The 23,788-nt window shown below is 37.5% G+C and overlaps 1 protein-coding gene across 11 annotated transcripts in view; it reads left to right on the top strand.

The window, feature by feature from the left end:
• The window catches only part of Nek1 (NIMA related kinase 1), a 122,098-nt gene that overhangs the window by 6,376 nt on the left and 91,934 nt on the right, over positions 1-23,788 (top strand). For 9 of the 11 annotated variants that reach the window (XM_038326706.1, XM_038326702.1, XM_038326708.1 and 6 more), the window contains exons 2-12: positions 24-129; positions 630-778; positions 1,176-1,272; positions 5,130-5,227; positions 8,957-9,040; positions 12,730-12,797; positions 12,923-13,009; positions 14,717-14,771; positions 16,670-16,870; positions 20,692-20,752; positions 22,222-22,373. In XM_038326706.1, coding sequence (XP_038182634.1) covers positions 662-778; positions 1,176-1,272; positions 5,130-5,227; positions 8,957-9,040; positions 12,730-12,797; positions 12,923-13,009; positions 14,717-14,771; positions 16,670-16,870; positions 20,692-20,752; positions 22,222-22,373 — 1,020 coding nt within the window. In that variant the 5' untranslated portion in view covers positions 24-129; positions 630-661. The remainder of the gene's footprint in view (positions 1-23; positions 130-629; positions 779-1,175; positions 1,273-5,129; positions 5,228-8,956; positions 9,041-12,729; positions 12,798-12,922; positions 13,010-14,716; positions 14,772-16,669; positions 16,871-20,691; positions 20,753-22,221; positions 22,374-23,788) is intronic. The other 2 variants (XM_038326698.1, XM_038326699.1) reach the window with 2 other exon arrangements.

The following is a 23,788-nucleotide window of genomic DNA, read 5'->3' as shown; positions in this document are numbered from 1 at the left end:
ACAGGAAAACATTTTTTCCACAGAGCAGATGAATGACAGCAGCTGAAAGAAACACACGTCTGTCCACGACACCTGGATTAAGCACGACAGCACATTTGAAGAACAGTTCTGTGTTTTAAAAAAACCAAGGTCACAAGACTGTGTTCTTGGAGTTTTCTCACAAGCACTCGGGAATTCTCACAATTCTCACATGCCTTCTTCTTGGACCGTGCTATGACAGATATTTCTGCAAGATGCTTAAGTAATATGTTTGCAAGCTTTAACTAACACCTCCATAGTCTTTGATTTCAGATTTTATCCTAAGAAAATCCTTACAATAAATAACAAAATATAAGTACAGAAATTTTACCTGCAATTGTTGAATTTTTGAAATCGTTGAAAATTTGTCTTACTAAGCTTTATTCTTATCAAAATAATAAAATAATGCTACTAGTTCATGTAAGAAAAAGATTGCCTTATGTGCCTGTGTTGTAAGTATGTTTACTGTTGGATATTTCAAAGCATTCTAATAAAACTGAAACACCACTATTTCTTCTTTTGTTCTAAGTGTAAAGTGTAAGTTTCAGTCAAGATATTAAATATCTTTCTGTTAAGACTTGCCTAATTTCTGCTAATTCTTTTGCTTGTAGCTACCCTATAAAAATGCCTTAAGAAAAGAGCCATGGAGAAGTATGTTAGACTACAGAAGATTGGAGAAGGCTCATTTGGAAAAGCTGTTCTTGTTAAGTCCACAGAGGATGGCAGGCATTATGTTATCAAGGAAATTAACATTTCAAGAGTAAGTACATTTTTACTTTGGTTGCAGAAGTAGTAATTTGGTCACCATAGGACCAAATATTAAATATTTAATATTTATCAGAGAAATGCATAACCTAGTGAAGAAGAGTGCTATAATCCCATCAGGACCACTACATCACTGGAGTCTGTGTGTCCTTTCATATTTTTTCCTCTGTGTTCCTGTATTGTATGTAGAAACATATACTTACAGTCCTTACTGTAGATTGGGCACTCTTAATAGGCTTCACTTACAGGTTCAGTTCATTCCTTTGTAACTTACTGCTATAGTTTTTAATGCTTGTTATTGTTATCGTGCTGTATTAGTAGCATTTTTAACCACTCTCTTATTGATGGACTTTTACCTTTATTAGTGGCTTTACTATTTTCTTCCGTTTAAGATGTCCGGCAAAGAACGGCAGGAATCAAGGAGAGAAGTAGCAGTGTTGGCAAACATGAAGCATCCAAATATTGTCCAATATAAAGAATCATTTGAAGGTCAGATATATTTTGCAAACATTTAAAATAAGCTTTAAGATACTTATAATTGCAGCACACCTGGCACTGGGTTTTGATTCTACTGCATGTACTGGCTTTGTGGGAATATAGTCTGTTTGGATGCTCACCTTCCTAGACCTGGATGGAGGAGGGAGGACCTTGGACTTCCCACAGGGCAGGGAACCCTGACTGCTCTTTGGACTGGAGAGGGAAGGGTAGGGGGAAGGGGAGTGGGGGGGGGAGGGAAATAGGAGAAGGGGAGGAGGTGAAAATTTGTAATAATAATAATAATAATATAATAATAATAATAATAATAATAAAATAAAAAAGAAGGAATAACAGCCACAAAAAAATGATACTTATAACTTTTGGGTATTTTCCTTTAAGGAATTATTTTGTGAATGTATTTTCAGTAAAAATACTTTTTGTTTTTGTTGTTTGATAAATATGCATGTTAGTATTAGTTTGATTCTAGGATAGTAGTGATACCCTCATAGCTTAATACTGACTTTTTGTTATTAACAATTACTTAAGAAGAAGCAGTATAGTACAAAAATTTGGAGTGGGCAAAATTAATAGCACCATTTTAACCTTAAGTTTCCATATAAGTATTTCTACTGACACTGAGAAAAATGTTCTGATCTTGATTTTTTAAAACCATTACCTTATTTTTGATGATTTCATACATGTATATAACTTCATCATATTCCAACTGCAGCCCATTGCTTTCCTCTTCCCAGCACTCCCTTCCTACTTTCATGTCTTCCCTTTTTAATAACCCACAGACTTTAACTAAGGTTGCTTGCATGTGCACAGGTATGGGGTGTTGGCTGAAGGAGTTCCCACAATGTAGTCGTATCAAAGACTTCCACAGTGGGGTTATTTCTTGGGCAGTTTACCAGTGATGACAGCCCTGAGGAAACATGACTCATCCTTGCCCGTAGCCTTTAACTACCATATATCCTCATCTAGGAGTGGGTCCCCATGGGCCCTCCCAGTCCATCCTAGAACATGATGAACAGGCCCATCTGCACTAGAAGTCATCTTAATGATTCAAATGTACTTCGTTTTAAGCATTACCTGTCACCATAAATGTTCAAAAGGCATAGGCAGGCATGACTACAAGTTCTCGGTTCTTCTAAGTTCACCCTCATTCGATCTCCCTAGGAATTAGCGTGGTTGACAGCCAGTGTTTATTCTTAGCCTGTTTTCTGTGCCTACACGACACGTGCTGTGTTAGGGAAACAAAGCGCTTGGTTTTTCTCTCTGCCCTGGCACCACAATTCTGAAGACTTCTGTAACTCTAAAGCTGTGGAGTCTTTCCAGTAGCAAAGAAGCAACTCTACAGTGGATAGCAGCTAGAAGCCCACTAATTCAGTCCACGTCAGACACTGTCTACTTGGAAGACTGGGGACAGTACTGGTCCACGCTGTCCCTATTTCAGACCCAGTAGCCAGTGCAGAGCTGTGAATTTCTGCCAAATAAGCTACAAATGGACTTCCCCATGATCGCCCTTCAGATCTGATCGACTTTCTTCAGCAGCTCAGAACTCCAGGAAACACTGTCTTGAATTTATGACTAAGACATGTCGTACGTATATAACACACACATGTCTTTCATAATGAACACAAATTCACACCCTAGACTGTTAGAAAACAGTAATTAAACTGTCTGGGGTTTTGGCTTCTAAAGTTAGTAGTGGCAAAGGAAAGGGTGCTAGAAATAGCCAAGCAGTGCGCTTGTACTGAGTTTTCTGTTTCATGTCCCGCTAATGTTTTTGTCATGCTCTTTGTTATTCTCCGTCTGTGTCACTGGCTTATCTGGTTTTTGTGTTTTGTTTTGTTTCAACATCAAGCAGTTTCTAAGGTAATAGTTTTGGATTTTAGGGGTCTTTTAAAAGTATGTAAGGCTATTAGTGATGGAGTTTTTGTGTGTCTGTAGTCTTGTGCAAATTAATCTGACAAACAGATGGGGATAGGATGTTAGAAAAAATACAAAACAGATCATTACTTCTCTAACAAAGGAAATCCTTTTCTGTTAATTATATATTTCAGTAGGTATTGATTTAAAACTGGGCGTGGTGCCACACCTGCAATACTAGTTAGTACTAGGGAGGTAGAATCTGGAGGATTGTGAGTTTGAAGCCAGCCTGGGCAACATCTGGAGAGACCTTGACAAGCAGTTGGGAGTGGGAGCAAGAGGAGAGAGAGATGGGAAGGGGAGAGAGGAGAGAACAAATGAAAATTTGCTCCAATAGTGATCTGAGTAGCAGAAAATATAGCAAATTCATATACTAAATCCCCGACATTTCTCAAATTTCTTTGAGTTCTGTGTAACTTCCTGTAGTCTCACCTCTCCGTTTCCCCATCTTCCAGTGCTGGAGAGCAGATATGGGGCTTTGTGTGCTCTATGCAAACACTTCCAAGTTTTATCTCCAGCTTTGATACAAGCTCTTGCCATGTAACTCAGATTAGGCTCAAACTTGCAAATCTTCCCTCTTCTGCTTCTTGGTACTACACTTAGCTTCCAAAGCATAGAAGGTTTGTTTTCAGCTATCTTTGAAATACCATTATTTTGTTTTGGAATTAGCAATTGTTACTGCTCTGTTTCCTCCCTGAAATAGCCTTAACTATTAATAAGTGTATAGATGATGACACTCTGTGTGCAACTTGTGGATTGTATAGAGGGTTTTTTTTTTCATATTGCCATTTTTTAAGGTTTATTTCTACTTTATGTGTGTGTTTGCCTGTGTGCATCTAAGTGCACCATGTACATGTTTGGTGCTCTTGGAGGTCAGAAGGCAGCAACCGACCCCATGGAACTGGAATTATCAGTGACTGTGAGCCACTGTGAGTGCTGGGAAACAAACTCAGGTCCTCTGAGTGCTCTTAGCTACTGAGTCATCTCTCCAGCCCCATTTTATTTTGTCATTTTTAGCATGTATATTGAGAGGATCTTTCCATCTAGTTACAGTCATACTAGATCCTTAATTAGTTGATCCAGATCAGTATCTAGTTCTAATGGTTTATTCTAGGCGGTATATCAGAAGAGCATATAAGAACCCTCAATTACAGTGCCACTAGAAATGGAGAGAAATGAGTGTTTCTAGAAATATGGCCATTGTGCACATCATAAGGATACGAGAAGTAGGAACACCACTCTTTGGTTGTGATAGTCTCCTTAGTGGGTCATGGCTCAACACATGTTACAAGTCATATTGATCACTCTTCCTTGAATGAAAAATAGTTGGCAGTAGAAAGAATGATTGTTTTCTGGGCCTTTCTAGTGATGGAAAGAGACACAGAAGATCCTTTCTCCTTGCATAAAGATATATAAGAGAATAAAAGAAACCCCTGGGATTGGAGGTGGAGGCTGTGCCTTATTTGCTGTTGAATCCACAGAGTTCATTATATCATTTATTGTTGAGTTTGTGTTTAATGAGCAGTTAATTATTCTAGTGAATAATTCAATACTGAAAGCTAGTGATCATTTCAAGTCTAACGGTTCTGAAAAATGGGTGGGAAAACATGATTTTATATTTAGCATTTAAGGAAATTGAGCAAACATATTGTTCTGCATTGTATGTATGTTCTTGAAGTATTAGGGTATGAACATCGTTCTCTACTCAGACGGTGTATATTCTTGTTAGAAAAATGGTTGATTATGGAGTTGCCTGAAACTTAAATCATCGTACACAGCCTGTATAGACAGCGTTCCTAGACTTTGTGCCCTAATCCTTTTGAAGATGGTCCACTCTTGGCTAGATGCTGCTTTTTAGCAAATCTTTAAGTACCGTAATTTAACTGTGATTTTGATTCAACATTTTAAAAATGGGATTTGATGTTTATATTTTGTAGAAAATGGCTCTCTCTACATAGTAATGGATTACTGTGAAGGAGGAGATCTGTTTAAACGAATAAATGCTCAGAAAGGTGCTTTGTTTCAAGAAGATCAGGTGGGTTGGCACTTAGGAGCTTGATTCCTACCTTACTACCAAGAAGCAACTCAAAAAATGTGATTTTGTATATAGCTATTGGTGGGGTGGGGTGGGGTGGGGTGCAGAACAGAAGATGGAGTCTCATGTAGCCCAGGCTCGCCTGGTACTTCTGATCATTCACCTCTACCACTTCAGCACTGAAACTATAGATGTATGCCACCACACCCAGCTGTATGTATTCATTTTTAAGTACAGATGCTAATTGTAATTGCTAGGGCAGGCTGGTATTAGATCCAATATTTTAATCTCATCTCTAATTTAACTACCATCTTTGCTTAGTTTCCTATCTATAATATATTCTTGTATGTATAGTTACATCCCACATGTATATGTATGTGTGCATACATATAATGGTAATATTTAGATAATAATAATTAGGTTGCATACATGCATGTGTTAACCTAATTATTATAACTGGTTATTCTGTGTTCTGCCAATCTATCTATTGCTGCCAGATGATATCTTCCAGAAGTACAGTCTTGCTAACTAACTCTAGCTCTGGAAGCTTTGCATTTGCAGCAGCATGAAAGCTAATTTGACTGCCGGAGTCTCTAAAGTATGTCCCACCTTACCTAAGCAGCCTCATTTTTAGTTTTTTTTATATAAATCTGTCTATCTCTTATTTATTTTAACAGATATTTACTGAGCATGAATTTTGTATTGTTGAACCTTGTATTTGTACATCTATCTCTTCCTCTTTGTTGTATTTTATTGTGATTATTTTTGTAACATCTCCCTTAACTGTCTTATTATTCTACTTTCATTATTTAAAGTTCAGCTCAAGTCCCAGTTTCTTTAAATTTTTCATAATTGGTTTTCTTTGGTCTTTTCTATCTTTAAATTCCTTCTGCCGTTCTCTTTATCACCTAGTCTCAATTTATATGCATGTTTTTGCTAAGGAGGATGGAGGGCTGTATTTGTTCTTTTAAATCTTATGGCTCTGGACAGTTTTTCCTATTTAGTAGATAAGGAATCTAGCAGAGGCTAAGTAACTTACCCCCAGTTATATAGGTGGCTTTTGAACCAACTACTGTTTAATTTCAAAGTGATCTTTTTTCAGAGTCCCACTATGAAGAACTCAGAAGTGGATAGGCGTCTTTCCCTACTGTCCTATCCCTGAGGTCACTACTTAGTTCGTACATTCACCATTATCTCTTTTCATCATCTCCAGGTGTGGCTGGTGCTTCTGTAGCTTTAAGATTAGCACATTATCTCTCTGGAATTACTGAGTTACTGGCTCAGCTCTCTAACAGTCTTTATAGCCCAAATCCAGCCCCCTATCTTTGTTTGAAAATGAAATTTTATTACAGCATAATTGTTTGCAATTAGCTTATGATTGCTTTATTACTACGGTGGGAAAGTTAAGATAGAGACCATATGACTGTTAAGCCTCAGCTGTACACTCTCTTACCCCCACCTTTGTTATTGTTTGTTTTGTTTTTTGAGACAGGGTTTCTCTGAGTAGCCCTGGCTGTCCTGGAGCTCACTCTGTAGACCAGGCAGTACCCAGAGCTCCTCCTGCCTCTGCCTCTTGAGGGCTGGGATCAAAGCTGTGCGCCACCCCCGCCCCAGCTTCTCTTACTCTTTACAGAATAAATTTGATGACTGTTAATTTGTGAGCTCTCTCAGTAACATTCTGCAAAGCTGATTCCTGCACATTTCTGTGCCGCATTCAATATATTTTTGACAAACAGAACAGGTATGGGAAACCAGGTAACAGAAGGACTCTGTCGAGTCAGGTGGCGAGACTCCCGGATCACTTCCTTTCCACGCGTTTCCGTGGCAGTTGTCTGCACTTAGCCCTCTCGCTGTCTGTCCCTTAGTCAGATGCTTCTCTCCACAGGGATCTGTGAGTCTGCCCTCGTATGCGCTCCTGAAGTCACTTTCCTACTCAGGATCCTATGTCTCTGTGAAAAGCATTTCCAATTTTATGCTATTCTCTCTCAGTAAATATCTAAATAATTAACTGAGATGTTTTTTTAGTTTTAGTATTTGTTTTTATTATCTTTGGAAATAGGATTTCTATCATGTGCATGACCTGAAACTAGTAAGCCTTCTGCTGCCACCTCACATGAGGGAGTGTTTCATTAGAGAAATATTTTAAAGTTAATTTTCTGTGACTTTAAATGTACTATTTGTTCCTTAAAAATATTAAAAACAAGTGTAACAAGTAAAGCTGGTTACACATTATTCTGCAGTCCACTTCTGTAATGTTGATCCTGTTTACAGATTCCCTTTTCTTCGTTCTTCCTTCTGTCTTTGTTGTGCTCACACGGGCACACACTGTAAGTACAAGTGCATAGCTGATCCAGTTCAGATGGGATGTAAGCATGTGCTTTTTCAAACCCGGGAGTGCGCTATACATACTATTCTGCAACGTCCGTGTTCAGTTGACAGTGTTGAGTTCTGTATGCAGAATTGTTTCCTTCTCAGTGGCTGCATAGTACAGGGCTATCAATAATTTATCAGTCCCCTGAATGGACATGTAGATTGTTTAATAAACAAATAGTACTATACGCCCCTTGTATACATATTTTGGCATTTCTGGTACTATGTCTGTAATAAATTTGAATTTGCAATTACTAGTTTAAAAGGCATGTGAATTTTCAATTTCTGTATTTTATCAAATGATTACCATCTCACAGATGAGATATGAAAATGAGGTAGGTATGCATTGTACCACATTCTGAGCCATCTCACGTTACAGTGGGATCTTCCCTGGTTACTATTTTTTTTTTGTTGTTGTTGTTTTGTTTTTTGTTTTTTAAGACAGGATTTTTCTGTAGCTTTGGTGCCTGTCCTGGAACTCACTCTGTAGACCAGGCTGGCCTCAAATGCACAGAGATCCACCTGCCTCTGCCTCCTGAGTGCTGGGATTAAAGGCCTGTGCCACCACCACCCGGCTCCTGGTTGCTATTTTTAACTTGAAAAGTTAGTATTTCCTGTATGTGTTTATCGTCCTTTGTTCCTTTGTGTCATTGGTCTTTCCAGTCTCTGTCATCTCTTGTTATAGTCACCAACGTTTCCCCAGAGATGTGAAAGAACTTCTGCACATTTGAAAATTAGCAACCTATCAGTTACGTTCAAGGATTTTTCTCTAATTGTTATTAAACTTGACCATATATTTTGCTACAAAGATGTTGTAAATTTTGTATAGCAAAGTTACCTTGGGACTTTGGAGAGGGGTATTTTTGTGTTCTGTTTTGAAAATCATGTGTCAGTCAAAAATTATTAAAATTGACCAATGTTTTGTTTTAATATTATGTTTAATAATACTGTCTAATTGTAATTATTTTGGCATGAAGAGTGAGGTAGAAATTAAGTTGTTTTCCTTCTAACTGACAATTCCAGAGACTATTTATCTGTGGTGAATACGGTTAGAGGTGTTTGATAGATGCCTTCTAAATTTTTATCTTGATACTTTTTTTGTAACTTTTAATTATATTGAAAAGATACAGAAAAAAAGATAAGCTTACCAAACTTATCCACCTACCACTAATCCATAATAAAGTATAAATTATTTATATTTTTCATTCATTTCTTTCCATACTTTGCTGTGTGTAACATATTTAGTATGCGTTATACCTATTTCTCTTTGTCAGTTGGCTTGAATACCTACTAGTGTTAGTATTAGCAAAGTACAAAGGAATTGTAGCCTAAATGTTCTTATATGATGTTTCTCTCTAGATATTGGACTGGTTTGTACAGATATGTTTGGCTTTGAAGCATGTACATGATAGAAAAATTCTTCACCGAGACATAAAGTCACAGGTATGCTCTTTATAGTCTGCCACAGGTCCTCACAGTCTTGTTAAGTCAGCCTGGAACTCTAGTCAAAGCTGGCTTAGATTCTCCGGGATCTTCAGACCTTAGCATCCTGGTGCTGGTTTAGTGGTGTGAGTCTACACGCCAGACAGTAAATTCTCCATTTCTGGAAACAGCAGCCCTGCCCTTTCAGTTCGTCCTGCTCACGCAAATACTTGATGTCCCCCGTATTTTCCCCATAGTATTTTATACTCTCCTTCATTCTCATAGAATAAATGAAAAACAATGTGTGGAAGTAAATTGTTTTTTTAAGATTTTACATGTCCTTTTCCTTTTTCTCTAAATAATGATAATTCGGATGTAAATTTCTAGACATGGGATTGTTTTTCTACAAAATTGTAAGATATGGTTAATTTGGCTTTTGGTATCAAGACTTGACATTCAGAAATTTAAAGCCATTATTGTTTTTTTTTTCTGAAAGATTGAGATTCTCTTTGTGCCTTTTGGTCTGAAATATTGCCAAGTAGTGTATTAGTGAGGTTAATTTTTTATTTACTACACCGTGTGTGTGAGAATCTGTATTGGCTAGAAATATTCTGGAGACTTTGGTCTCTGGATTTTCTTTTAAATTAATCTAAATACATCACTTCAAATGTCTTCTTTGTTCTTTCATATCTTTCTCATTATCTCTTCATTGACTATTAAGTTAATTATTTTTCTCAGTTAAATAAGTTTATGCTTTTGCCTTTTTCTTCTGTTTGGTGTCAGGATCATATCCAGAGCTTGCTAGGAAAGTACTCAACTTGAATCTCTGTGTCTCTAGCTCCCAACCCCTTTGAAATTTTCTGTAAGTTAGTAACTTGTCTCATCCTCATAATTTTTACTATAATGACCATTTTTAAAAGAAAAATAATGGGATTCAGTTTTATCTATATCTCTTCTTAGTTGTGTTTCATTTCTTCATGTTTTATCTTTTTATTGGACGCTCTTTGTCATTTCTTGCCCTGGCCCTGATATTTTCTTTCTGTAGCACGTGCTGGCCTTGAGTTCTTCTGTTCTTGCTTGAACCTCTAGAATGTGGGGATTTCAGGCTCCTTGCAGTTTGTAAGCATATTTACAGTTAATGTTTTATTATACTGCTCTATGACTTTGTTTTTGTATTTAATTCCAGAGACCAGGCTGGCCATGAACTTTTGGTCACCCTCCTGCTTCTTTGTGCTGCTAAGTGTTGGGATTATGGGCATGCACTGCTCTCCTGGGCTGAGGAGTTGGATTTGTAGTGAATTCTCCTCACATTCATGATTTCATTTAGTTTTTGATTAGATTTCTTCATGTCTAACTGGATTATTTTTAGAGTATTAATGCATATCTTACTCTTCTCTCTTTTCTGTTGGTGTGTGTGGTGTGAGAGTGTGTTGGGGAGGGGGATGATTCAATGCTGGTAATCAAACCTCTGCCCCAGCTTTTTAAAAAATATTTATTTATTAATTATGTATACAGTATTCTCTCTGTGTATGTGCCTGCAGGCCAGAAGAGGGCACCAGACCCCATTACAGATGGTTGTGAGCCACCATGTGGTTGCTGGGAATTGAACTCAGGACCTTTGGAAGAGTAGGCAATGCTCTTAACCTCTGAGCCATCTCTCCAGCCCCTCTGTCCCAGCTTTGATTTTACACCCATCTTTGGTTTTCCCTGGAGCACTCTCAGCTCCCAGAAAGGGGATGGAGGAGTGCAGTCATAGCCCTCCCTGTCTGCTTGTCCTCTTGCTTTCTTTGGCCTGCAGATTGCAATGGAGTTAATATTCCCAGGGTGCATGGTTGGAAGAGCTATCTGGTAGTTCATGCTTCATCTTTCCTGTATCCCTCCCCATCTTCTGCCACAAATTCCTTTTCTGTCATTTTACTAATTCTAGTCAACACTACTGCCATCTTGGCATCAAACATGGTATGTACCTGATACAAGTCTCATGACTAACAGAAAATTTAATTCCTGTTACCCCTTAACTTGCTTTTTACTCTTTCATAGTTTAGGAATCTGTAAAAACATATTTTTAATTTTTTTCTTGCCAGGTGTGGTAGATTCCAGCAGCATTGAAACACTGTATTTACAAATAAAATATAATTGAGCAAATTGTTAAAAATTTCATGACCCTTGTTGGAAACTCTTAAGGTTAATTTGTTATATTTAAGCCAGTTAGAATTTTAGGCAGATTTTTTTGGGGGGGAGGGTTATTCCGAAATATCTTTTAAAAATTTTATTGTAATGTATTTACCTTTTATAAAATTTATCTGTTTAAAATATACATGGAATGGCAAGATAGCTCATTGGGTAAAGATAACAGGACTGATACCCACAAGTTGTCCTCTGACCTTCAGGCAGATGCTACAACAAATGCAGACATTTCTCTCTCTCTCTCTCTCTCTCTCTCTCTCTCTCTCTCTCTCTCTCTCTCTCTTTCTCCCTCTCCGTGTCTGTCAGTCCGTTCATCCATATGTAGTTTACTGACTTTAGTATATATACTGAATTTTTTCTATCCAAAGGAGTACCGTGTGCTCATTCCCAATCACACCTGTTCCTTATCCATGGAGACCATTGTAACCACTGATGGTCTTTCTGTCTGTATATCTGTATTCAGAACATTTAAATGAAACTCTGATAACGTGCTTTTTGGTATTAAAACTGAATTATTTGCCTGGTGTGGTAGTCCACACATTAATCCCAGCACTCGAGAGGCAAAGGTGGGTAAATTTCTGTGAGTTCTAGGCCATCCTGGACTACATAGTGAATCCCAAGCCAGCTAAGGCTCCATAGTGAGACTCTGTCTACAAGCAACAACAAAGTGCACTATTTGTCATTTTGGGAGGTGCGTATTGAGGCAATGTCTCCTGTAGGCCACCATGGCTTTTGAACCTAACATATAGCCAAGGGTGATCTTGAATTGTAAATCTCTTTCCAATGCCTCTCTGGTACCAGGGTTAAGGAGGCATGTTCTACCATAGCAGCCTTGACTTTTTAACTGGTTTTTTTTTTGTACAGTTGATACATAAACTTTTTTTTTCATAAAATAAGTTTTTATAAAATCTGTTTCAAATACAGATAATTTTCTTTCATTCTGTGGGTATCCATTTTCTTTTACTAAAAAGTTGGTTTGCATTGTGTGTGTGTGTGTGTGTGTGTGTGTGTGTGTGTGTGTGTGGTGGGCATATCTGTTAAGGCAGGCAGGCAGGTAGGCAGAGGGTAGAAGACAACTGTCAAAACTGGTTCTCCTTTCACCATGGTCAGACTCAGGTGTCAGGCTTGGCGGCAGCACCTTAACAAGTTCAGCAATCCCACTGGCCCCACCCCATCTTTGCTTCATTGGCAGTGTCATATGGTGTGCAAAGATTTTAGCTTTAACAAAGGCCAATTTTTCTTTTCAGTTTTTGTTTGATGTTATATCAAAAGCATGACGGTTTATTCCTGTTTATAGTTGTAGTACTTATAGTCTGTAATTCAATTTGAGTTAGTTTTTGCATATTCATGGGAATATCTAGTCATTCTAGAATAATTTTTAATTGGATTAATTTTCCAAAAAAACCAATATCTCATAGAAATAACTGGACTGATGCTTTTTGTTCTCTCTCTCTGTCTCTCTCTCTGTCTCTCTCTCTCTCTCTCTCTCTCTCTCTCTCTCTCTCTCTCTCTCTCTGTTATAGAACATATTTCTAACCAAAGACGGGACAGTGCAGCTTGGAGATTTTGGAATTGCTCGAGTTCTTAATAGGTAACATAACACCATTAAGTATTGTTTTGATATAATGTCTTCAGTCAAATTGAATCTGCTGTAGCATATATGCAATAACTTATAATATTTCTCTCTTATCTTCTTTAACAATTTTATTGTTCTAGTACTGTAGAACTGGCTCGAACGTGCATAGGGACTCCATATTACCTGTCTCCTGAAATCTGCGAAAACAAGCCTTACAATAATAAAAGGTATTTAGAATGACGCTTAACACATATGTTTGATTTAAACCTTTCTGTCACACTCTTTTAATAGCATTGAGAATACTATTCTAATATGAGTAATGTATGTGTAAGCATGTATATCTTTAGATTTTTAGTATATGATGAGGGAATTGTAAAAGCTCTCTCTCATTGGGAGAACTCGACCAAACATCACTTTGTCAGAGTTAGGAATAGAGTGCTCTCTTTGGTCTTTCTCTTTGTCATAGTCATTTTCTATAGAACTGTAGCTAATAGTATAGAGTGCATGCTAGATTCTCAATAAAGAAACCAAATTCAGAGGGAGATACACCAACATGCTTGAATGCCTCAGCCTGCGATGGACCAGCTTAGCTGGGGCACTGGGACCCCTAGGACAGGGTCTCAGGAGTAGGTGGGTAAGGAGTCGGCAAATGACAAACAGATGCAAGACTCAAAGGATAACATCTAAATGCATCTTTACTAGGCATGAGGCTCATCCTTTATATAGAAAAGATTGCTTAACAGCTTGTATTGTTTTTTCATGCAGTGCAGATTATTCTTAGAGTCATTATACAAGATACATGAGAAAAGATTTTCATCAGACAGCTGTCCCTGGTGTGAGTCTGCGGTTGGTCACGCTAGACATGGCTTGGCATTAGTTTCAATATAAATCTTTATCTAGGCTCTCAGTTCATGGCATTTTGAGCTAAGGGTAAACAGTTGTGGTTAACAGTCACATAATCTACAGGCTTTCTATATTTCTGCAATCTATGCAGAACTTCTTCTTTCCTTTTCCTTCTCCACATTTCTAACTCTTTTTCAAACCTTCCCCCAAACCAGTCTCAAGACGTTATAGGCATTTATCTCTCTCTCCTATCCTTATCCCATCTTTGCTGAATCTGTCTTAATTGCTTAACTAAATTTGCCTTTTGTTCTTTATTAAGCACCAGACTAAACCTGTAAACTTTTTTCTCTTGAATGTTAACCCATCTTCCTCCATTAGCATCATATCCTCCTGTATATGGCAGTGGCTCATCAGTAGACTCTAGAAACTTAAGCACACTATCTTCCCTTCCAGAAGAAACCAGAATGTGTTCCTTAGAACATAAGCAGGTAGTGCCAAAAGTGCAAGGGCTCCAATGCAGGAAGCACAGCACACACCTTCTCTGCGGGCACGCTTCCTTGAAGCTTGTGCCATGTCTTACGTGAGAGACCACACAGACTCCGCAGGAGGTGGCGTGACATCAGCCTACTAGTCATCAAAGCTGCTAGAAGATTGTGTGGTACGCTATTGAGGACAGTTCCATGATCGAACAACAGTGACCATTCCCTCCCCTTTCCGAGTGAGAGGTCCCAACAATACACACTGTTTGGTTTGCTGTCATACTTGATTGTAGTAAATGATGTTTCTCATTTTGTGGTGTCTTTAAAATTGAGTAAAGCATGTTGAATTTTGTAAAATAAATTAAATGACGTTTTTATACTGTTCTTTAAAAAATTAAATTTCCTTAATGAAATTTTGAAGTAATTGCTTAGGCAACCCTTATTTTTGTAATTTGAGATACCTGCTTTTATTATCTAGTTTGAAATTTCAAGTTAAAATGCTTTGTAAAGCACATATTTTCCCTAAGGATTCTCTTACTATTTGTTTGCTTTAAGTGAAAAAAATTAAATATATTCTGATTTTAAAAAGAAATTTCTCTTTTGTCTTCCCAGTGACATCTGGGCTTTGGGCTGTGTCCTTTATGAGTTATGTACACTTAAACACGCAGTAAGTAAATGTTCTGATGTCTCCAGAGCTGTGGCATCTTCCAGAGAATGCTTACAGAGTGGAGGTTCTGTTTTCTGAAATAGACTGATTTAGTCTCATTGTGTATCTGCTGTTACTTATTTTGTGCCCCCACAAACGTCTTTCATACTACAAACAGATCTCATTCCCCTTCTTTAAACTTATTTACTATGAATTTGATATATCCCTAATACTTTTGTTAGTTTCATTTTAGCAAGTTCTTTCAAAACACCTATATTTAGCTGAGTGTGTGGAAAAGCCTGTATTCCCAGCATTTGGGAGACTGAGGGCAGAAGAATGGAAAGTTCAGGGCCTGTCTGGATTAGCTAGCAATATTTTTGTGTGAAAAGCTACAAAAATTAAATTAAAATCATCCAAATTCTTTGAGATTGTTATTGAAAGTTATTTAAAGAATTTTATTTTCTGTGGCAACCAGAGCATTTTTATTAAAAATAAACTGTCAACATAGAAAAGGAAAACAAAAAAAAGAATTTTGTTCAGTGTATTTTTCAAGTAGTGTGTGTGTGGTTTGTTGTGTTTGTTGTGTGTGGTGTATGTACTTGACAATGGGAATATGCATGTGTGCTGTGTGTGTGAGGTCAGAGGTGCCCAGGGTGGCCCGAGGTCAATGTCTGGTGTCTGTCTTTGATTGCTCGCCGTCTTTCTTTACGGCAGGCTCACAGAACCTGCTCATTGTTTTGACATTGTTTTGAACTTCTACCCACAGCCTAGCCCAGTGGAGAGTACAGAACCACCCACTTTTACATGTGTGTGTTCTGGGGTTCTGAACCCACATCCTTGTGCTCACACAGCAGGCATTTTACCAACCGAGGCTCTCCCAGCCTCTTACCAAGTAATTGTATCACATGCAGTACCTTTGTGTTATTTACAATTTCACCATGGGCATATTTTTTAAATAATAGCAAATATGCAAAAAAGTGAGGGTTCTTGTCAAAATATATTTAATTTTAATAAATTTTTCAGTTTTATACCCTCTTTTTTCAAGCCTGTTTCCTTCACTGATTAAACTCGAGAAAATACATAAAATTATAAAGAAGTAAATAAGTTCCGTAAGCAATTCTAATAAGAAACATCTGTGTGTATTTGTCATTTTCCCCTAATCTTTATTCTAATTTATAAATTGAATTACTCCTCTCCAATAATTTTCTTGTATTATATGAGCAGCTTTATAGCCTGTTTTTATTGTTTAATATTACTTGAAGTCTTTTATTGTTGTTTTCTTGAGGTATTTTTACGTTTATATGGGTATGTATATATAATGAAATTGCATTGCGTTTATATGAATGCACATAACGTTGGAGGTCAGAAAAGTGTGTCTAAAGGCTGCCCTGAGCTATCTCATGTGGGTGTCCAGAACCAAACTGAGGTTCTCTGGAAGAGCAGAAAGCTCTGGATGTGGCCTAAGAGAAAGTACTTAGGTGTTCTCTTAGGTCTTTCCTTATTTTGCCCAAATGTTTTTCGCTTAGTAGTTTTTTTTTTTTCTTCTAGTTGTTAGAGCAGAGGCAGAGGAAGTCAGGTCTTAAATGAACATCACTAGGTTGCATAACTTTTTATTATCTTGATTATTGTTCTATCTTATAAAATCTTTGTTAATATTTATCCCTCACCTCTTAGCATCTTGCACAAACAATTAGATCTTACTCTAACCACAAGTTTTAATATTTTACTCTTTGAAGACAGCCTTTTGAAATTTTAGGTGATTAGGGTAAAGTATGCAGAAAGTATGCTGATTGCATTACTTGGGAGAGGATTGTATTTCCATTCCGTATTTGTGGGAAAAGAGCTATTGCTTGTTACTGATAATCCCCATTTAAGTTTCTTTGTGGTTTATATATGTGCATCTATTTTCTGGATTTTAGTTTGAAGCTGGGAACATGAAAAACCTGGTACTGAAGATAATATCTGGATCCTTTCCTCCTGTATCCCTGCATTATTCCTATGATCTCCGCAGTTTGCTCTCTCAGCTATTTAAAAGGAATCCTAGGGATAGACCATCAGTCAACTCCATATTGGAGAAAGGTTTTATAGCTAAACGAATTGAAAAGTTTCTCTCACCTCAGGTATGTGTCAACGTTTACCTGTAAAGTTAAACAATAAGGTTCTGGTACCTAACAGAAGGGCCATAGCAATCACCGCAGTGCCTGGGCCAACAGGCCCTTCTCAGACTACATTGGTGCCCCTTTCCTTTCCCTTGGTTTCTAATTGAACTTACTAACCCTTTTTGTGCTTCACTTTTCTTACTTGTAAGCTATTAGCTAAGGGATATAGCCATATTGTGGATGGCTGTGAGAATTAAATAATACTGTGCATACAATGCTGAATGTCTAGCATTACATGCATGTTCAAAGTAGTTAATATATGATACCACCATATATTATACTAGATAAATATAATATCGGCATAATTCACATGATTATGACTATTTAACAAAACGGTTGGAAACCATGATTTTATGGACTTGTATAAGTTGATATACTATATTACTGTATCTCATAATTTTTCCTCTAGTTTTCAAATATAGGTACAAAAAATACTTGTGGAGATAATTGAATTTGATTTGGCAGGCTTTATAAAATATTTTGTCAAGTCAGATGGCATTAATTACTGAAAAATGTGATCATCTGAAAATATAATTTTTAAGTTTATTGTGGCCATTTATTAATTTAATCAGTATTAATTTCTTTTGTAAAACAGATATGTAGCAAAACATAACCCTATTGCTGATATAAGCTTCTGGTTTAAGAGAACATCCCTTAGAACAGATTCTCTTCAGAAAACCAGAGGTGTGCATTTAAACAATACTACTTGAAGAATGTATTAGTAAGCAAGAAGGCTAACTCAGCTTGGAGGTTAAAAGATACTTGTGTAAAGCATGGCAACAATTTCTGAAATGTGTTTTACAAGACTTCTTTGTTAAAAATAATTCTTTCTAAAGCTGTTTAGATGTAATGTAGTATTATTTTTTTGGCAGCTACCACATAACAAACAAAGATTTCATTTAATCTCAGTGAACTACCTCCCCCTCGCCAGTGTTGTTAGGGCATAGTCTCAAGGCTGAAACACTGGAATTCACCTCCTAGCAATAAAAGGGAAATTGTTAAAGCCTCAATTACCCAAACATAATATGCAAAGGGTGGCAGTATGATTAGTAACAAGCAGCATTTAACATTACGTGTTTGGTACGTGTAGCACCCATTCCTCACTGGTGTTTTAAGCAACACTTGAATTTATGAAAACTTGAACATTTTGTTTCCAAGATATATTTTCTATATATCACTTGTTCAGCATTCAACTGAGGTTCTTTGTGCTACATCTTTTTTTTTTTTTTTTGTTTTGTTTTGTTTTTCGAGACAGGATTTCTTTGTAACTTTGGAACCTGTCCTGGAACTAGCTCTTGTAGACCAGGCTGGCCTCGAACTCAGAGATCCGTCTGCCTCTGCCTCCCGAGAGCTAAGATCAAAGGCGTGCGCCTCCCGGCTCTTGTGCTACATACAAAAGGCTATAACTTTGAAACAGTTTATGAGCTATTTCTTCTAGTATCATTATAATAAATGTATATTGTACAGATTTGTTTTCTCACTACGTCACTGCAAACCTATGATCCTTCTGCGTCTGCCTTTTGAATTCCTGGATTATAGTACAAATTTTGTTTTTGAAACCATAGTTTTTTCAAAGCCATTGTCCAGAATTAAACATCAGTAGGGCCCAGTGCTCCTTCCTGTATCCTGATAGATTTCCCTGTATGTGGCTTCACAAACTATGGGTAAGCTTCCTTCATTAGGAGTCCAGTCTCTGTCTAGTAGAGTGCTCTGAGGAGGGAAGTCTTCCATATCTTAGTCCAACATCACAGCTGCTGGTCACCTCTTGAACACTTAGAATGTGACTAGGGTGACGATAGCCACATACTGGTGATGGCTCTTAAATTGGACAGAATTCCCATAATATTCCAGGATCTTCTTGAGTTGTGAATATATGATCTCTCAATTCATCTGAACATTTACATAGAACAGAAAGATTCATATTTGAATAAATTATCCAGTTTGAGGGCGAGTTGGAGATCATAAAACACCCATTGAGCCAGGCCTAGGACACAATCCTACAGTCTTAGCTATTCAAGAGGTATTGAGAGAAAGGAAGAGCCCAAGTCCAAGATCAGCCTGGACTACACAACAAGGCCCTGTCGCAAAATAAAAGGCTTAAAAACGAAAGGTGAGGTTGGTGTGCATGAAGAGGACTTGGGAATTAGGTCACTGATAAAGTGCTTCTCCAGCGTGTGTGAAGCCCTGGAGTCAATACCCACTTTCACAGGAAATGGAACAGATCCCTCTACTTTTCTAAGAAACATAAAGGAAAAAAATGCATGTATTCTGCAGAGAAAGTGTTCTTACACACTTGCCCTGAACTGCCTTGGAGCCAGACTTCTCCTGTTTATCTTCTACTGCATTAGTTCTAAAACACAGCACACATAATCTCCTGAAGGACTTGCTGGGTTCATTCACTACCATCTCTTTTGTGGGATAATCTTTTTGCATCCTGTGAAGATGTCTTCTGATTGGTTTAATAACGAGCTGAATGGCTAATAGCTTGGGTGGGATAGGTGGGATTTCTTGGGAGAGTGGAAGACGAGGAGAAATCTAGGCATGAGGATTTTGCCAGCAGACTCAGAGTAAATTGGACATGCCGTACTGAGGAAAGGTAAAAGCTACATGACATAGTGTAGGTTAATAAAAGTATGTTAGTTTGAGTTATAAGAGATAGTTGGAGACAAGTCTAAGCTAAAGGCCAAGTTTTCACAATTAATGAGAAGTCTCCGTGGTGTTATTTGGGGGCTGGAGATCCAAAGATAGTCTGAGAAGAAAGCCTGCTACACATCTTTTTCAAAAACTGAGACAGAGCCAGAAAAGTCACATATTGTTAACACCAGTAGTAGAGATGGTGTTGACTTTGAGACTGAGTACTACTGCCATAGGGGTCTTCAGTAGAAAAGAATTATCTCACGTTGGAGGTTTGTGCCTACTGGATGTCTTGTCTGCTGTCGAATATTCTTTCCACTGTGCCTCACCTCTGTGGGAAAAATGAGAAAGTTTACTTGGCATTTTGCTCACCATCAATAAGATAAAAATGAACTCAAATTGAGGTAAATCTTTGTTGATATCATAGTTTTACAATGGAAAAAATATACTTAAAATAGAGAAAAATACTTGTGGAAAATATAAGTATTTGTTTCATGAAATATATTTATAAATGCTGAAGACTCAGGAATGGAATGTTTTTTATGTTAAATGAGACACTAAAAATATTTGATGGCATGTTTGCAGATGTGTGTGAACTCATTGCAGGTGGTAAGTGATGCACAGTACACTTAATAGAAATGACTTGAACAGTTTTGACACAAACTGTGGATGCTTATAGAATGCAATGATCCCTCCATAGTTGTTAAGTTACTAAGCTATGGAAGAGGCCAATAAAATACGTACGTGTTTTAGTCTAGCCTGAGAATGAAAGACTGGAGAAGTAATAAAAATACTTCAGTAAGATTAGCAGGGGTCAGTGGTTAGCAAGAAGAAAGTATGCTGGATGGATTACTGAATTTTAATTCAGTTTATTGTCAAGATCTTTATGACTGGAAGAAAAAAATGCACTTTGATAGATGACTAGGTTTTTCATTGTGTAGGAAACTGATTTATTTGTTTTGGTTTGGTTTTTCAAGTCAAGGTTGCACTGGATAGCCTTGGATGTCCTGGAACTCACTCTGTAGACCAGGCTGATCTCAATCTGAGATCCTCCTGTCTCTGCCTCCAGAGTGCTGGGACTAAAGGTGTGTGCCACTACACTCAGAGGTGATATCCAACATTGTTTTTTCTCTCTCTTTCATTCTAAGCTTATTGCAGAAGAATTTTGTCTAAAAACATTTTCAAAGTTGGGACCACAGCCTCTACCAGGTAAATCAGTTTCTGTTTTCTGTCTTGTTTACATGAACCCTGACTTGAAGATTTTTCTTTTGAGAATGTTGTCAAGAATGTTATAAAATGCCTGCACTAAGGTGTAAATCTTTATGTAAAACATTTTTCTTTGATAAATATTTTATATTCTAAATTTTTAAAAGTAAATTATTGGGAGGGGAACCATATTACTAAAGGTAGGTTTTATTTCAGTTTTGACCATTGACAATAAATAGGATGTTTGTAGTATTTTGTATGTTTCATAGTTTATATGCACACACACAGCTTCATTTCTTCATAAATTTCTCTCACTCCATTTTGGAATAGTACAAAATATGATGCTCTGCATTTTGGATTTGGATAAACTGAAAAAAATACCATATTATAAATATAGTTCATGTAAACTGGAAATGATAATGGTAATGTGTACTCAGGAAGGCCAGCTGTATTTAGATTTTTCTCCCCTAAAGTGCTCAGGATAAAACACAGGACTTAAATGGTGATCAACACACTCTTTTTACTTCGAGAAGCCAGTGTTGGAATTAGGAAGGAAAAGAAATGTTGTACAAGGCGCTACATGAATGAAATCTTCAGTAATATAGGAATAAAATAAGAGTGTGTTGAGGGTGGGCTTGTAAATGCTTTGTGGGTTCCATCACCGTCATTAAACTTCATTAAACTGCCGTGGAGCCAGGTGGTGAGGTGCAGTAAGGAGCCCTCCGTCTTCTCTTACTGCAGTGGGTGGGAACAATTTGTGTCTTTCTCTTGAGAATGTTCATTTTGATGCTTTGGTGACTCCAGTCCCTTTTTCTGGTATGCATAGCACTTCCTTTAGGATTTTATTAGTTCAGTTTGGTTTTTCATTTTGTTTTTAAAACAGGGGTATCATTTCCTGTAGGTCAGGCTGGCCTTGAACTCAGAGATGCCTCTGCCTCTGAGATTAAAGTGTGGCCTAACTTTTTTGTTGTTTTCATGAAATTAGCCAAGCCACACAATTGTAACTTCATAGAACTCTGTTCTGTTTTGGTCTGATGGTTGACTGACTTTCCTATACTTCCTAGTTGATGGATCAAGATGTTTAAGAAAAACTTTACTCTATCACATTATTATCAATATAAATTGCTTCTGAATCTCTACAATGACATCCAATAGCTAATAATACTTTTAGTGTCTGTCCTAGTTAGGGTTTTCTACTACTGTGATAATACACTATATCCAAACAAGTTCCACATCGCAGTACACCCTCTCATGAGTGAGGGCACCAACTAAAGCAGAGCAGCATGTGAAAGTCTTTTTAAAAAGACTTTCAGTGTAAAGTACTTGAAGTTTTGATGCTTGCTAGTGGGTACCAAACATTTGATTGTTGTCAATGATTGTGAAAATAAAAAAGTACCATTCCTGGAGTTTTTTGGCATTAAAGATTCACTGTAAAGAACTACTGAAAAAGAATTGCTTGTCTTTTCATGCAGGTAAAAGACCAGCATCAGGGCAAAGTGCCATTTCTCCTGTCCCTGCTCAGAAAATCACAAAGCCTGCTGCTAAATATGGAGTGCCTTTAACATATAAGAAGTATGGAGATAAAAAGTTACTTGAAAAAAAACCACCCCCGAAACATAAACAGGTAAGATCGTTTTCCAAACTGATTAATGTCAAGGTCAGTTTGACCCCGTGTAGTAACAGCCCCTTTGGTTATCTGGTACTCAGGGTAGTCCTCATCTCCTTACTGAGGAGTGTTGCTCTGCCTCCTCCGTCCACTCTAATGTAGGAGCCTTACTGACGCGGTGGACAGCATTAGGTAGATACATTGAGTACACAGCCGGTATAGTACAAAAAATAGCATTGTAAATGAAGTCCTCTTTGGACCTCTTGATTGTATGCAGAGAAGTAAGTACCTGTGATATTATTGCTAAAACACCAGAAAATTGGGTATTTCAGAATTTACAGTCAAATAAATCAAAATCTTGGAACTATATAATGAATATGATTCATATTGTGATAGTTTCCCACTTCAGATTTAAAAAAAAAAAATGGCCTAAAGCTGTTGAGTTACATGACTGGGATCATGGTATTAGTTGCAGAACATTAGTACTTTTGATTTGGAATTTGAATATGGAAATTTTAGTGTAAATCATTATTAGCTTATTTTAGGATTTAGCCATTAAATAGGTAAGAGGAATATAGAATATAGGAGTGGCAAATACAGGAGTCAGCTGCTACTCCTAGTACATTCAAGGAACAAAAAAGTGAAAACTCTCCAGCTCCATCTGTGAAGTTAAATTCCGATCTTATGGACGGGGAATAGCTGTGATGTCCACTGAGTTCCCACAGCCTGGCGCTGGTCAAGAGAAAGCTATCTACCACAGAACTGAAGCCCACTGGGAAGTTGTCTGGATGTCAGTAAAGTGTACTAAGAAAGCACCTAGGGAGCTGACAAACTCTGAGGAGCCTCCTGGAGGCAAGCGGAGTGTGCCAGTGCTGCTGAGCTGACTGGACACCAGCAGAACCCTGTGGGAAACTGTCTTTGTGGTACTGTTGAGATTCAGTTGGAAACTGGCAGGACATAGGCACAACTTTTGCAAGGTAACCTGCAGGAGTGAGTGTCACAGGTCCCCACATGCTGCAATAGCAGAAAGGGGCACTGAGCAGAGCAGGAGATGCTCTTTCCTTCTGTAGTGTGTCTCCAGTAGCTGCTGTGATAGTGCAGACTCTATACAGGGGGTGTAACTGGCACTCTGGCTTTATCATTTGTTGATTCTGTTTATTCAGCTATCAAACAACACCATCATATCCTTTTCTCTCTCTTTGGTCATGCTAGGTAGGTACCTTACCTTCTGAGTCATTTCCCCATCCTGAGGTTTATTGTTAATGCTTTACAGTAGCTACTTTACTATGGTGCAATAAATAAAACACTGCTTTTGAAATAGATTATTTGCATAAATACCTAATTTGGTTTCTAGTGAAGCAGGTTGGTACCTGAAGTTATATCTTAGTGTAATCATGATGTCCTTTTTTCCATCAAGTATTTTGAAAGTTTGA

Source organism: Arvicola amphibius, chromosome 4, assembly GCF_903992535.2.
Source record: "Arvicola amphibius chromosome 4, mArvAmp1.2, whole genome shotgun sequence".
Lineage (NCBI taxonomy): Eukaryota > Metazoa > Chordata > Mammalia > Rodentia > Cricetidae > Arvicola > Arvicola amphibius.
Note: the sequence above shows the minus strand (reverse complement) of the source record. Positions and strands in the feature narration are given on the sequence as shown.